General features: G+C 35.8%; 1 protein-coding gene across 1 annotated transcript in view; it reads right to left on the reverse strand.

Moving 5' to 3' along the window:
- Positions 1-17,776, reverse strand: part of LOC110448923 (rhomboid-related protein 2-like) — a 56,813-nt gene that overhangs the window by 35,167 nt on the left and 3,870 nt on the right. The window contains exons 2-3 of the mRNA XM_021495436.1: positions 3,784-4,058; positions 2,454-2,477 (exon numbers count right to left, since the gene is read on the reverse strand). Coding sequence (XP_021351111.1) covers positions 2,454-2,477; positions 3,784-4,032 — 273 coding nt within the window. The 5' untranslated portion in view covers positions 4,033-4,058. The remainder of the gene's footprint in view (positions 1-2,453; positions 2,478-3,783; positions 4,059-17,776) is intronic.

The raw sequence follows: 17,776 nt of genomic DNA on the forward strand, positions 1-17,776 counted from the left end.
CTTCGCCTACTTGTGAATTTCACATGAACTTGTGAAAAATCGCCTGTTGTTGCCGATTTGAAGAGGGGACATTTGCGCCGTCACGCTGCTCTCTGACTGCCGGTTTATCGAATGCAATAACGTTTTTCTTTAGAATAACGAACACGAAACTAACAGAAAATAGGAAGGTCGTTGCGTGATACAATGTACATTGTAGCTCTAAATCCCTGATTTCTGGACATCCTCGTCCGGAGAGCAATAATGAGATAAATCTTTTAATAAATGTATAGCACTCATGAAAGCCGCACTTTGTTACATGGCGCTATCAATACAAAAGAATAACCATGTCGTGCCATGTCACTCGATGGAATTGTTTATTACATGCGCTTAGCTACAAAGAACATACTGGACTAATTAAAATGGTGATGTACTTGGAGAGTACGCGAGTGTAAAAAAATAAATAAAACGTAAACACATCAAAAGGTCTCCAATACAACACAATTTCTTCAAACTGCATCAAGTATTGCACCGATAAGCTCTGGTATAGACCCGCATACTCTGTGTTTTATGAGATGTGGCACCACTTACAGGTGATCGATTGTGTATCCACATGTGTCAGAGAGCCAAACCGTTGTCGAATACCTCTATATTACGTCATTAGTTTGTGATTTTTTTGTTCATCAGTTTGGCCGTACCTACCAGCATGTTTTGCCGTGTATAGGTTTATACACACCAATGTCTCCCGTGATTGCTGTTTAAACTCATCATTCGATACAGCACCCGTCTGATGTCACAGACGAACTTTCGTGTTTATTACCGTGCCAAAGGTTAAGAAATTAGATTATACCCAACGTTTTTTTTCTCAATCTCGTGATTAAAATCTCTACAACGTAGCTCATCTTAATAAAACACCACGGTTTTGAAAATCAATATTGTGTACAATTTGAATCTTTGGAGAGTATTTCTGGTTTATAATACATGATATTCTCCACTCTCGCTCATATCATACCCTAGGCCTAAATTATTACAGTCTTATACGCTTTTGTCAATTGCAAAACTCCAATAATGTTAAAATGCTACTGTTAGCTTTAAATTTATAATTATGTACATATGTAATTCTGTTACAGTCTAGAGTGATAGGGGAAGAGTGAGTGTCTCGTAAGTCTAATATAGTAGACTGGATGTAAAGGTGGGCGAGCAGACATATGTAATACTGTTACAGTCTAGAGTGATAGGGGAAGAGTGAGTGTCTCGCAAGTCTAATATAGTAGACTGGATGTAAAGGTGGGCGAGCAGACATATGCAATACTGTTACAGTCTAGAGTGATAGGGGAAGAGTGAGTGTCTCGTAAGTCTAATATAGTAGACTGGATGTAAAGGTGGGCGAGCAGACATATGTAATACTGTTACAGTCTAGAGTGATAGGGGAAGAGTGAGTGTCTCGTAAGTCTAATATAGTAGACTGGATGTAAAGGTGGGCGAGCAGACATATGTAATACTGTTACAGTCTAGAGTGATAGGGGAAGAGTGAGTGTCTCGTAAGTCTAATATAGTAGACTGGATGTAAAGGTGGGCGAGCAGACATATGTAATACTGTTACAGTCTAGAGTGATAGGGGAAGAGTGAGTGTCTCGTAAGTCTAATATAGTAGACTGGATGTAAAGGTGGGCGAGCAGACATATGCAATACTGTTACAGTCTAGAGTGATAGGGGAAGAGTGAGTGTCTCGTAAGTCTAATATAGTAGACTGGATGTAAAGGTGGGCGAGCAGACATATGCAATACTGTTACAGTCTAGAGTGATAGGGGAAGAGTGAGTGTCTCGTAAGTCTAATATAGTAGACTGGATGTATAAATTAAAAACAAATGAATTATTAACGAAAGATGTGGAGCCTTTTCAATTGTGTATGGGAAATAGCGCGTGACGTCAGCTGTTATCTTTGTGCCGTTCTAGATAATGACCTGACCTGACGGTAATAAGCGAGAAATTTGAAAATTGGAAAAGACATAAATTATATTTTTTGCGCATTCTCATTACGAAAATATAAATATAAGCAATAAACTGCACAGATGTGGCAGACCAATTGGTATAACTGCCACATGTGTCACAAACAAACTGAATGGTGCGCGCGTTAAATAATACAAACAGGGACACTACAGTAGCGTTCACCCTCGGCAGATACAAGGAACTGCTGCATTAAAACACCAAGGGACCATCAAATTAATGTTCACAGTGGTTTAGATTTCACATTCCTTAACAACAGACATCCTCCAGTAGCTAGGTTGGATGTACAGGACAATGAAGTCTTGGAAATGAAATTCTTTGATTTCCGCTCGAATGTTTCGAACAGAGTTAAGCGCTGTATTTACTTGGTATTGATTGAAACGTTTGACTCCATCAAACCCGTTTGCAAGTCAAAAACTTGTGTCATATATTGAAATGTTAGATTAGATTAGAAAGCTTTGATTACTTACTGTCTCGAATAAAGATTTCCATTTCTGTAAGAGAGAAGCGAAACAATTGGTGATAAAACAGTCTGTGAGTAATATATTATCCACAAATACAACACATGATGAACACTTGTTACAGTTACTTGTAACTATCCTTGTACATACTGTTAACATAAACCATGGTATTTGTTCGTATATATATGTAAAACGAAGACGTTATAAAATCACTAATTTTAAATTACCAATTTTTCAAATGGAATATTTGTAAACTTCACCAGTGTTACTACATCAATGTTCCTTCATCAGTATAAGTACATCATTGTTACTTCACCAATGCTACTAAAACAATGTTACTACACCAATGTTACTACACCAATGTTACTACACATATGTTACAACATCAGTGTTAGTACATCAATGTTCCTTCACCAGTGTTACTACACCAATGTTACTACACCAATGTTACTTCACCAGTGTTACTACACCAATGATACTACACCAATGTTACTACATCAATGATACTTCACCAATGTTACTAAACCAATGTTACTACACCAATGTTACTAAACAAATGTTACTACACCAATGCTACTACACCAATGGTACTTCACCAGTGTAACTACACCAATGTTACTACATCAATGTTACTTCACCATTGTAAATACACCAATGTTACTACACCAATGTTGCTACACCTGTGTTACTACTCTAGTGTTACTACAAAAAAGGTCAATAGTAAGTTTAATACAGCATCTCTACACAGCAGTGTTAATACAAAGTATGTTTATGTAAACAGAAAAATATAAATCAATGTTACTATGTCATGTGTATTTACAGTATGTAGTAAATATATTTCTGTAAATAATGTTTAGTAAATATAATCCTGTATACAGGGTTTAATAAATATAATCCTGTATACAGTGTTTAATAAATAGAATCCTGTATACTGTGTGTAGTAAATATAATCCTGTATACAGTATGTAGTAAATATAATCCTGTATACAGTATGTAGTAAATACAGGTATAACCCTGTATACAGTATGTAGTAAATACAAATATAATCCTGTATACAGTAAGTAGAAAGTATTATCCTGTATACATTATGTAATAAATATAATCCTGCATAGAGTGTTTAGTAATTATTATCCTGTATACAGTATGTAGTGAATATAATCCTGTATACATTATGCAGAAAATATAATCCTGTATACATTAGTAGTAAAATAATCCTTTAGACAGTGCACTTAACCGAATATAAACAAAAGATATGTTGGATATCTGAACTGTCCATGGTTTAAGCATTCACGTGTAACAGACGATATGGCAGAAACATGGCCTATGCCACTATACTTACGTCTATCTGGTGATTGGTAAAGGACTGAATATAAACAAGGTCAACATCGTTAGGTGGTCGTGACGTACTTCCTCTTCCGGTTGTCGATACACTTCCCCGTCCATTGGTTGAGGTACTGCTCCGTCCCGCGGTGGAACCGATTGTTGAAACACTTGCACGGCCATACGTGGATGTACTCCCCACTCGTCTCCCGTGCCCCGGGCTCGGCATTTCTCTGCTCTCTATCGGTAAAACCGTGGCAACAGACATCGTGGCGTGGGTGTTGGGAGTGACGCCTGTAGGGGAACAAGGTTTAAAGTAGTTGTAAAATCATACAACCTGTCCAACAGGAAACGCCATACTTAGAAACGTCATCACAAACACCATCTTCAGGCAAATATCAGTAAAGACGTAAATCAGACTGTTAAACAAAACTTTCCCTTCCATTACCATTTCTTTATAATTCCTACTAAAGGATTCATTAAACAAGTTATTTCTCAAAGGAATGATAAGTGACTGTGTCAGAAATGATATCGCTACTTTTAATCTAAAACGAGTCTTCTGTCGGCGTTCAAACTGTGATGGCCGCTCTAGGGTTGAGTGAAGAGGAGCTCTTCACACTGGCGAGGAAGGAGTCGTCGACATCAGGTTTACCGTCTCTCTACGCTAATCAATGCAATCAAATCGGCTTTGTTGTAATTGTACGAATAAAAAAGAGCTTTATACGGCTGGGATTACTATTAATAGTTCGTTGTTTCTTCTGAAATTAACTCTTGTAGATGCATAGCTACATGCTTGTGTACACTGGCGTATTCCGTTATGTCATGGGAATAGCTGAACACTTGCCAGAAACTTAAAATAAACCCGAACGGTTTTTATTTCTCGGCCCCCCAAAAAAATGATATGAGAATTTCAAGCTGTTTATTAGTCTCTAGAACAAAATAAAATTCCTCCAATTGGCAATCGTTGGAAAGCTGACTCGGCATTACCCGACGAGTGTTATAGAACGCCTGTATGTGAAGTATTCCTAGTTATGGCATCGGACAGAACAGCAAGCTATTTAATGCCAGTGTCACAACAGTAAGCGTTGTTGTCAAATCCAGAGTTATACCATCGTGATACACAGATAATGAAGGCTTCCTCTGGTGCTTCTTCATTGCTGTCCAGCCAGTATTGTCATTGGTGTAAAAAGGGTGACAATAACCACACTACGCTACCTAATTATTATAAATGATAGCCTGTAAGTTTCGGACATACTAGGCCTGCTGTATCCGACTGCATGTCGTACAGGCTACTAACGTAGGACATCATCGAGCTGTTTCTTCTGTGTTTTCTACTAAGAGGACATTGAAAAAAAATAACAAAAAAATGACCTATTGCCCACATTCCCTCTTCCTCCTAAAACCTTTCTGTTCCATAGCGCCTTTTTTGTCAATGCCCCACTTTTGGCCTTGGTGTGAACAATTGACCAAGTGGGGAAGGCAATGAGTTATGTCACCAGGGAAGGTCGTATCGAAGTCCTAACAAAGCAGTAGTTGTTATTCCCTGCTAAACGTTCAGTTTTTAGGGTAATGGCAACAGCTGGTTAACCTGCTGGCAGTATGTCAGTAAGGTAGCGCTTTTAAGTCGGCATCATATCAGCGCTTTTAGGAGGAAGCAAATACACCAACATATCTTGTCGTCTCCAGCACACAAGCACACTTGCAGGCATACCTAACATACATGGAAGCACGTCATTACATGATCTTAACACATGATTGTGATTGAATTGCAGTTCCTTCAGTATCATTTCATAACAATTTCGTTTTATTGCCTGGAAACACTTAATGGACAATGCATGCAAAAGTTTATACTCGCATAACTACATTGTATGATAGAAAACCTTATATGGATGAAAAACACCGTCACTGCCATAGGATACTATTGTACCATGATGCGAAGTTGATCTACAATGGGTGGATGTAAGCAACGACCCCCCCCCCCCAATTATTTTTTAACAAAAAAATAAAATAAAAGCAGACACATAAAAACATTAGTAACGGTGAACATACATTTGATCAATAATAACGGAGACAGATATAAACAATATGTACATGGATATATATGGACAGTGATAAGAGTAGACAGATATAGACAGTAAAAACAGTAGACATATATCGACAGTAATTACAGTGGACAAATAAAGACAGTAATAACAGTGGACAGATATAAACAGTAAAAACAGTGGACAGAGATAGACAGTAATAACAGTTGACAGATATAGACAGTTACAACAGTAGACAGATATAGACAGTAATAACAGTGGACCGATCAAAACATTAATAACAGTGGACAGATATAAACAGTAATAACAGTGGACAGAGATAGACAGTAATAACAGTGGACAGATATAGACAGTTATAACAGTAGACAGACATAGACAGTAATAACAGTGGACATATATAGACAGTAATAACAGTGGAGGGATATAGACAGTAATAACAGTGGACAGATATAGACAGTAATAACAGTAGCCATATATCGACAGTTATAACAGTGGGCAGATATAGACAGTAATAATAGTGGACAGATATAGACAGTAATAACAATGGACAGATATAGACAGTAATAACAGTGGACAGATCAAAACATTAATAACAGTGGACAGATATAAACAGTAATAACAATGGACAGATATAGACAGTAATAACAGTGGACATATATAGACAGTAATAACAGTGGACAGACATAGACAGTAATAACAGTGGGCAGATATAGACAGTTATAACAGTGGACAGATATAGACAGTTATAACAGTGAACAGATATAAACATTAATAACAATGGACAGATATGGACAGGAATAACAATGGACAGATAAAAACAGTAATAACAGTGGACAGATATAGACAGTAATAACAGTAGATATATATAGACAGTAATAACAGTGGACAGATATAAACAGTAATAACAGTGGACAGATATAGAGAGTAATAACAATGGACAGATATAAACAGTAATAACAGTGGACAGAGATAGCCAGTAATAACAGTGGACAGTTAGACAGTTATATCAATGAACAGATATCGACGGTAATAACAGTGGACAGATATAGACAGTAATAACAGTAGACATATATCGACAGTTATAACAGTGGACAGATATAGACAGTAATAACAGTGGACAGATAAAGACAGTAATAACAGTAGTCATATATAGACAGTAACAACAGTGGACATATCTAGACAGTTATAACAGTGGACAAAAATAGACAGTTATAACAGAGGACATATATCGACAATAATAACAGTGGACAGATATAGAAAGTGATAACAGTGGACAGATATAGACATTAATAACAGTGGAGGGATATAGACAATAATAACAGTGGACAGATATAGACAGTAATAACAGTGGACAGATATAGACAGTTATAACAGTGGAGGGATATAGACATCAATAACACAGGACAGATATAGACAGTAATAACAGTGGACAGATATAGGCAGTAATAACAGTGGACAGATATAGACAGTTATAACAGAGGACATATATCGACAGTAATAACAGAGGACAGATATAGACTGTTATAACAGTGGACATATATAGACAGTGATAACAGTGGACAGATATAGACAGTAATAACAGTGGACAGATATAGACAGTTATAACAGTGGACAGATAAAGACAGTAATAACAGTGGACAGATATAGACAGTTATAACAGAGGACATATATCGACAGTAATAACAGAGGACAGATATAGACTTTTATAACAGTGGACATATATAGACAGTGATAACAGTGGACAGATATAGACATTAATAACGGTGGAGGGATATAGACAATAATAACAGTGGACAGATATAGACAGTAATAACAGGGGACAGATATAGACAGTAATAACAGTGGACAGATATAGACAGTTATAACAGTGGACAGATATAGACATCAATAACACAGGACAGATATAGACAATAATAACAGTGGACAGATATAGACAGTTATAACAGAGGACATACAGTTGTGGGACCGCACAACGCACCAAAAATAGCGTGCGCACCCCGTGCATACATCGTTCACATACCGTCTGCACATCGTCCACACATGGTGCGCAAGATATAGACAGTAATAACAGTGGACAGAGATAGACAGTTATAACGGTGTACAGATATAGACAGTAATAACAGTAGATATATATAGACAGTAATAACAGTGGACAGATATCGACAGGAATAACAGAGGACAGGTATAGACAGTAATAACAGTGGACAGATATAAACAGTAAAAACAGTGGACAGATATAGACAGTTATAACAGTGGACAGATAAAGACAGTAATAACAGTGGACAGATATAAACAGTAAAAACAGTGGACAGATATAGACAGTTATAACAAAGGACAGCTATAGACAGTTATAACAGTGGACGGATATAGACAGTAATAACAGTGGACAGACATAGACAGTAATAACAGTGGGCAGATATAGACAGTGATAACAGATATAAACAGTAATAACAGTGGACAGAGATAGACAGTTATAACGGTGTACAGATATAGACAGTAATAACAGTAGACATATCTAGACAGTTATAACAGTGGACAGATATATAGACAGTTATAACAGTGGACAGATATATACAGTTATAACAGAGGATAGATATAGACATTAATAACAGTGGAGGGATATAGACAGTAATAACAAAGGACAGACACATCTAGTAATAACAGTGGACAGATATAGACATCAATAACAGCGGAGGGATATAGACAGTTATAACAGTGGACAGATAAAGACAGTAATAACAGTGGACAGATATAAACAGTAAAAACAGTGGACAGATATAGACAGTTATAACAAAGGACAGCTATAGACAGTTATAACAGTGGACGGATATAGACAGTAATAACAGTGGACAGAGATAGACAGTTATAACGGTGTACAGATATAGACAGTAATAACAGTAGACATATAGCGACAGTTATAACAGTGGACAGATATAGACATCAATAACAGCGGAGGGATATAGACAGTTATAACAGTGGACAGATATATAGACAGTTATAACAGTGGACAGATAAAGACAGTAATAACAGTGGACAGATATAAACAGTAAAAACAGTGGACAGATATAGACAGTTATAACAAAGGACAGCTATAGACAGTTATAACAGTGGACGGATATAGACAGTAATAACAGTGGACAGACATAGACAGTAATAACAGTGGGCAGATATAGACAGTTATAACAGTGGACAGATAAAGACAGTAATAACAGTGGACAGATATAAACAGTAAAAACAGTGGACAGATATAGACAGTTATAACAAAGGACAGCTATAGACAGTTATAACAGTGGGCAGATATAGACAGTAATAACAGTGGACATATATCGACAGTTATAACAGAGGACATATATCGTAACAGTGGGCAGATATAGACAGTTATAACAGTGGACAGATATATACAGTAATAACAGTGGACAGATATAGAAAGAGATAACAGTGGACAGACACATCCAGTAATAACAGTAGACAGAGATAGACAGTATTAACAGTTGACAGATATAGACAGTAATAACAGTGGACAGATATAGAAAGTGATAACAGTGGACAGACACATCCAGTAATAACAGTAGACAGAGATAGACAGTATTAACAGTTGACAGATATAGACAGTAATAACAGTTGACATATCTAGACAGTTATAACAGTGGACAGATATAGACAGTTATAACAGAGGACAGATATAGACAGTAATAACAAAGGACAGACACATCCAGTAATAACAGTGGACAGATATAGACAGTTATAACAGAGGATAGATATAGACAGTTATAACAGTGGACAGATATAGACGGTAATAACATTGGACATATATAGAAAGTGATAACAGTGGACAGACATATCCAGTTATAACAGTGGACAGATATAGACAGTAATGACAGTGGACAGATATAGACAGTAATAACCGTGGACAGATATAGACGGTAATAACATTGGACATATATAGAAAGTGATAACAGTGGACAGACATATCCAGTTATAACAGTGGACAGATATTGACAGTAATAACAGTGGACAGATATAGACAGTAATAACCGTGGACAGATATAGACAGTAATAACAGTAGACATATCTAGACAGTTATAACAGTGGACAGATATAGACAGTAATAACAGTGGACAGATATGGACAGTAATAACAAAGGGCAGATATCGACAGTAATAACAGTGGACTGGTATAGACAGTAATAACAGTGGACAGATATAAATAGTAATAACAGTGGACAGAGATAGACAGTTATAACGTTGGACAGATATAGACAGTAATAACAGTAGACATATCTAGACAGCTATAACAGTGGACAGATATTGACAGTTATAACAAAGGACAGCTATAGACAGTTATAACAGTGGACAGATATCGACAGTAATAACAGTGGACAGATAAAGACAGTAATAACAGTGGAGGGATATAGACAGTAATAACAAAGGACAGCTATAGACAGTTATAACAGTGGACATATATCGACAGTAATAACAGTGGACAGATATAGACAGTAATAACATTGGACATATATAGAAAGTGATAACAGTGGACAGACATATCCAGTTATAACAGTGGACAGATATAGACAGTAATAACAGTGGACAGATATAGACAGTAATAACAGTGGACAGATATAGACAGTAATAACAGTGGACAGATATAGACAGTAATAACAGTGGACAGATATAGACAGTAATAACAGTGGACAGATATAGACAGTAATAACAGTGGACAGATATAGACAGTAATAACAGTGGACAGATATAGACAGTAATAACAGTGGACAGATATAGACAGTAATAACAGTGGACAGATATAGACAGTAATAACAGTGGACAGATATAGACAGTAATAACAGTGGACAGATATAGACAGTAATAACAGTGGACAGATATAGACAGTAATAACAGTGGACAGATATAGACAGTAATAACAGTGGACAGATATAGACAGTAATAACAGTGGACAGATATAGACAGTAATAACAGTGGACAGATATAGACAGTAATAACAGTGGACAGATATAGACAGTAATAACAGTGGACAGATATAGACAGTAATAACAGTGGACAGATATAGACAGTAATAACAGTGGACAGATATAGACAGTAATAACAGTGGACAGATATAGACAGTAATAACAGTGGACAGATATAGACAGTAATAACAGTGGACAGATATAGACAGTAATAACAGTGGACAGATATAGACAGTAATAACAGTGGACAGATATAGACAGTAATAACAGTGGACAGATATAGACAGTAATAACAGTGGACAGATATAGACAGTAATAACAGTGGACAGATATAGACAGTAATAACAGTGGACAGATATAGACAGTAATAACAGTGGACAGATATAGACAGTAATAACAGTGGACAGATATAGACAGTAATAACAGTGGACAGATATAGACAGTAATAACAGTGGACAGATATAGACAGTAATAACAGTGGACAGATATAGACAGTAATAACAGTGGACAGATATAGACAGTAATAACAGTGGACAGATATAGACAGTAATAACAGTGGACAGATATAGACAGTAATAACAGTGGACAGATATAGACAGTAATAACAGTGGACAGATATAGACAGTAATAACAGTGGACAGATATAGACAGTAATAACAGTGGACAGATATAGACAGTAATAACAGTGGACAGATATAGACAGTAATAACAGTGGACAGATATAGACAGTAATAACAGTGGACAGATATAGACAGTAATAACAGTGGACAGATATAGACAGTAATAACAGTGGACAGATATAGACAGTAATAACAGTGGACAGATATAGACAGTAATAACAGTGGACAGATATAGACAGTAATAACAGTGGACAGATATAGACAGTAATAACAGTGGACAGATATAGACAGTAATAACAGTGGACAGATATAGACAGTAATAACAGTGGACAGATATAGACAGTAATAACAGTGGACAGATATAGACAGTAATAACAGTGGACAGATATAGACAGTAATAACAGTGGACAGATATAGACAGTAATAACAGTGGACAGATATAGACAGTAATAACAGTGGACAGATATAGACAGTAATAACAGTGGACAGATATAGACAGTAATAACAGTGGACAGATATAGACAGTAATAACAGTGGACAGATATAGACAGTAATAACAGTGGACAGATATAGACAGTAATAACAGTGGACAGATATAGACAGTAATAACAGTGGACAGATATAGACAGTAATAACAGTGGACAGATATAGACAGTAATAACAGTGGACAGATATAGACAGTAATAACAGTGGACAGATATAGACAGTAATAACAGTGGACAGATATAGACAGTAATAACAGTGGACAGATATAGACAGTAATAACAGTGGACAGATATAGACAGTAATAACAGTGGACAGATATAGACAGTAATAACAGTGGACAGATATAGACAGTAATAACAGTGGACAGATATAGACAGTAATAACAGTGGACAGATATAGACAGTAATAACAGTGGACAGATATAGACAGTAATAACAGTGGACAGATATAGACAGTAATAACAGTGGACAGATATAGACAGTAATAACAGTGGACAGATATAGACAGTAATAACAGTGGACAGATATAGACAGTAATAACAGTGGACAGATATAGACAGTAATAACAGTGGACAGATATAGACATTAATAACAGTGGAGGGATATAGACAGTAATAACAGTGGACAGATATAGACAGTAATAACAGTGGACAGATATAGACAGTAATAACAGTGGACAGATATAGACATTAATAACAGTGGAAAGATATAGACAGTTATAACAGTGGACAGATATCGACAGTAATAACAGTGGACAGATATAGACAGTTATAAGAGTGGACAGATATAGACAGTTATAACAGAGGACAGATAAACAGTAATAACAGTGGATAGATATCGACAGTAATTACATTGGACAGGTATAGACAGTAATAACAGTGGAGAGGAATAGACAGTGAGAACGGTGGACAGATATAGAAAGTGATAACAGTGGACAGACATATCCAGTAATAACAGTGGACAGAGATAAACAGTTATAACAGTGGACAGATATAGACAGTAATAACAGTGGACAGATATAGACAGTAATAACCGTGGACAGATATAGACAGTAATAACAAAGGACATATATCGACAGTAATAACAGTGGACAGCTATAGACAGTTATAACAGTGGACATATATCGACAGTAATAACAGTGGACAGATATAGACAGTAATAACATTGGACATATATAGAAAGTGATAACAGTGGACAGACATATCCAGTTATAACAGTGGACAGATATAGACAGTATAAACAGTGGACAGATATAGACAGGAATAACCGTGGACAGATATAGACAGTAATAACATTAGACATATCTAGACAGTTATATCAGTAGACAAATATATACATTAACAACAGTGGACATATATAGACAGGAATAACCCTGGACAGATATAGACAGAAATAACAGTAGACATATCAAGACAGTTATAACAGTGGATAGCTATAGACAGTTATAACAGTGGACAGAAATAGACAGGAATAACCGGGGCCAGATATAGACAGTAATAAAAGTGGACATATATCGACAGTTATAACAGTGGACCGCTATAGACAGTTATAACAGGGGACAGATATAGACAGGAATAACCTTGGACAGATATAGACAGGCATAACCGTGGACAGATATAGATAGCAATAACAGCGGAAAAATACAGACAGTAATAACAGTGAACAGATATATACAGTTATAACAGAGGACATATATCGACAGAAATAACAGTGGACAGATATTGACAGTTATAACAAAGGACAGCCATAGACAGTTATAACAGTTGACAGATATAGACAGTATTAACAGTAGACACATCTAGACAGTTATAACAGTTGACAGATATAGACAGGAGTAAACGTGGACAGATATAGACATCAATAACAGTGGAGGGATATAGACAGTTATAATAGTGGACAGATATAGACCGTAATAACAGTGAACAGATATAAACAGTTATAATAAAGGACAGCTATAGACAGTTATAACAAAGGACAGCTATAGACAGTAATAACATTGGACAGATATAGACAGGAATAACCCTGGACAGATATAGACAGCAATAACCGTGGACAGATGATATAGACAGTAATAATAGTGGACAGAGATAGACAGGAATAACCGTGGGCAGATATAGACAGTAATAGCATTGGACATATATAGAAAGAGATAACAGTGGACAGACATATTCAGTTATAACAGTGGACCGCTATAGACAGTTATAACAGGGGACAGATATAGACAGGAATAACCTTGGACAGATATAGACAGCAATAACCGTGGACAGATATAGTTAGTAATAACAGTAGACATAACTAGACAGTTATAACAGTGTACAGATATAGACAGTATAAACAGCGGACAGATATAGACAGTTAGTGGACAGATATAGACACTAATAACAGTAGACATAACTAGACAGTTATAACAGTGTACAGATATAGACAGTATTAACAGTATACACATCTAGACAGTTATAACAGGGGACAGATATAGACAGTGATAACAGTGGACAAACATATCTAGTAATAACATTGGACATACATAGAAAGTGATAACAGTGGGCAGACATATCTAGTAATAACATTGGACATATATAGAACGTGATAACAGTGGACAGACATATCTAGTAAAGATACAGTAATAACAGTGGAGGGATATAGACAGTAATAACCGTTGACAGATATAGACAGTAGTAACAGTAGACACATCTAGACAGTTATAACAGGGGACAGATATAGACAGGAATAACCTTGGACAGATATAGACAGCAATAACCGTGGACAGATGATATAGACAGTAATAATAGTGGACAGAGATAGACAGTTATAACAGGGGACAGATATAGACAGTAGTAACAGTAGACATATCTGGACAGTTATAACAGTGGACCGCTATAGACAGTTATAACAAAGGACAGCCATAGACAGTTATAACAGTGGAGGGATATAGACAGTTATAATAGTGAACAGATATAGACAGTAAAAACAGTGGACAGATATATACAGTTATAACAGAGGACAGATAAAGACATTAATAACAGTGGAGGGATATAGACAGTAATAAAAGTGGACATATATCGACAGTAATAACAGTGGATTGATATAGACATAAATAACATTGGACATATATAGAATGTGATAACAGTGGACAGACATATCCAGTAATAACAGTGGACAGCTATAGACAGTAATAACATTGGACAGATATAGACAGCAATAACCGTGGACAGATGATATAGACAGTAATAAAAGTGGACATATATCGACAGTTATAACAGTGGAGAGATATAGACAGTTATAAGAGTGGACAGATATAGACCGTAATAACAGTGAACAGATATAGACAGTTAGTGGACAGATATAGACAAGAATAACCGCGTACAGATATAGACAGTAAAAACAGTGGACAGATATATACAGTTAAAACAGTGGACAGATATATACAGTTATAACAGAGGACAGATAAAGACATTAATAACAGTGGACAGATAAAGACAGTAATAACAGTGAACAGATATAAACAGTTATAATAAAGGACAGCTATAGACAGTTATATATCGACAGTAATAACAGTGGAGGGATATAGACAGTAATAAAAGTGGACATATATCGACAGTAATAACAGTGGAGGGATATAGACAGTAATAATAGTGGACAGAGATAGACAGTTGATATAGACAGTTATAAGAGTGGACAGATATCGACAGTTATATCAGAGGACATATAAAGTGATAACAGTGGAAAGACATATCCAGTTATAACAACAGTGGACAGATATAAACAGTAATAACAGTGGAGGGATATAGACAGTAATAATAGTGGACAGAGATAGACAGTAATAACATTAGACATATCTAGACAGCTATAACAGTGGACAGATAAAGACATTAATAACAGTGGACAGAAATAGACAGTTATAACAGGGGACAGATATAGACAGGAAGAACCGTGGACAGATATAGTTAGTAATAACAGTAGACAGATATAGACAGTATTAACAGTAGACACATCTAGACAGTTATAACAGGGGACAGATATAGACAGGAGTAAACGTGGACAGATATAGACTTATAACAGTGGACAGACATATCTAGTAATAACATTGGACAGATATATTCTGTTAGAACAGAGGCCAGATATATACATCAATAGCAGTGGAGGGATATAGACAGTTATAAGAGTGGACAGATATCGACAGTATTAACAGTGGACAGATATTGACAGTAATAACAGTGGAGGGATATAGACAGTAATAACAAAGGACATATATCGACAGAAATAACAGTGGACAGATAAAGACAGTTATAAGAGTGGACAGATATCGACAGTTATAACAGTGGAGAGATATAGACAGTTATAACAGTGTACAGATATAGACAGTAATAACAATAGACATATCTAGACAGCTTTAACAGTGGACAGATATATACAGTTATAACAGAGGACATATATAGACAGTTATAACAGGGGACAGATATAGACAGGAGTAAACGTGGACAGATATAGACTTATAACAGTGGACAGAGAAAGACAGTTATAACGTTGGACAGATATAGACAGAAATAACAGTGAACAGATATAAACAGTTATAATAAAGGACAGCTATAGACAGTAATAACATTGGACATATATAGCAAGTGATAACAGTGGACAAACATATCTAGTAATAACATTGGACAGATATAGACAGTATTAACAGTATACACATCTAGACAGTTATAACAGTGAACAGATATAGACAGTAAAAACAGTGGACAGATATAGTCAGTAATAACAGTGGACTGTTATAGACAGTAATAAAAGTGGACATATATCGACAGTTATAACAGAGGACAGCTATAGACAGTAATAACATTGGACATATATAGAAAGTGATAACAGTGGACAGACATATCTAGTAATAACATTGGACAGAGATAAACAGTTATTACAGTGGACAGATATAGACAGTAATAACAGTGGACAGATATAGACAGTAATAACCGTGGACAGATATAGACAGTATTAACAGTAGACACATCTAGACAGTTATAACAGTGGACAGATATAGACAGTTATAACAGTGGACAGAGATAGACAGTTATAACAGTGGACAGATATAGACAGTTATAACAGTGGACAGAGATAGACAGTTATAACAGTGGACAGAAATAGACAGTTATAACAGTGGACAGATATAGACAGTTATAACAGTGGACAGATATAGACAGTAATAACAGTGGACAGATATAGACATTAATGACAGTGGAGGGATATAGACAGTAATAACAGTGGACAGATATAGACAGTAATAACAGTGGACAGATATCGACAGTTATAACAGAGGACATATATCGACAGTAATAACAGTGGACAGATATAGACAGTAATAATATTGGACATATATAGAAAGTGATAACAGTGGACAGACATATCTAGTAATAACAGTGGACAGAGATAGACAGTTATAACAGTGGAGAGATATAGACAGTAATAACAGTGGACAGATATAGACAGTAATAACCATGGACAGATATAGACATTAATAACAGTAGAGACATCTAGACAGTAATAACAGTGGACAGATATAGACAGTAATAACAGTGGACAGAGATAGACAGTTATAACAGTGGAGGGATATAGACAGTAATAACAGTGGACAGATATAGACATTAATAACAGTGGACAGAGATAGACAGTTAAAAGAGTGGACAGATATCGACAGTAATAACAGTGGACAGATATAGACAGTTATAAGAGTGGACAGATATAGACAGTTATAACAGAGGACAGATATAGACAGTAATAACAGTGGATAGATATCGACAGTAATTACATTGGACAGGTATAGACAGTAATAATAGTTGACAGATATAGACAGTAATAACAATGGACAGATATAGACAGTTATAACAGAGGACAGATATCGACAGTAATAACA

This window comes from Mizuhopecten yessoensis, unplaced genomic scaffold (assembly GCF_002113885.1).
Source record: "Mizuhopecten yessoensis strain PY_sf001 unplaced genomic scaffold, ASM211388v2 scaffold4373_2, whole genome shotgun sequence".
NCBI lineage: Eukaryota > Metazoa > Mollusca > Bivalvia > Pectinida > Pectinidae > Mizuhopecten > Mizuhopecten yessoensis.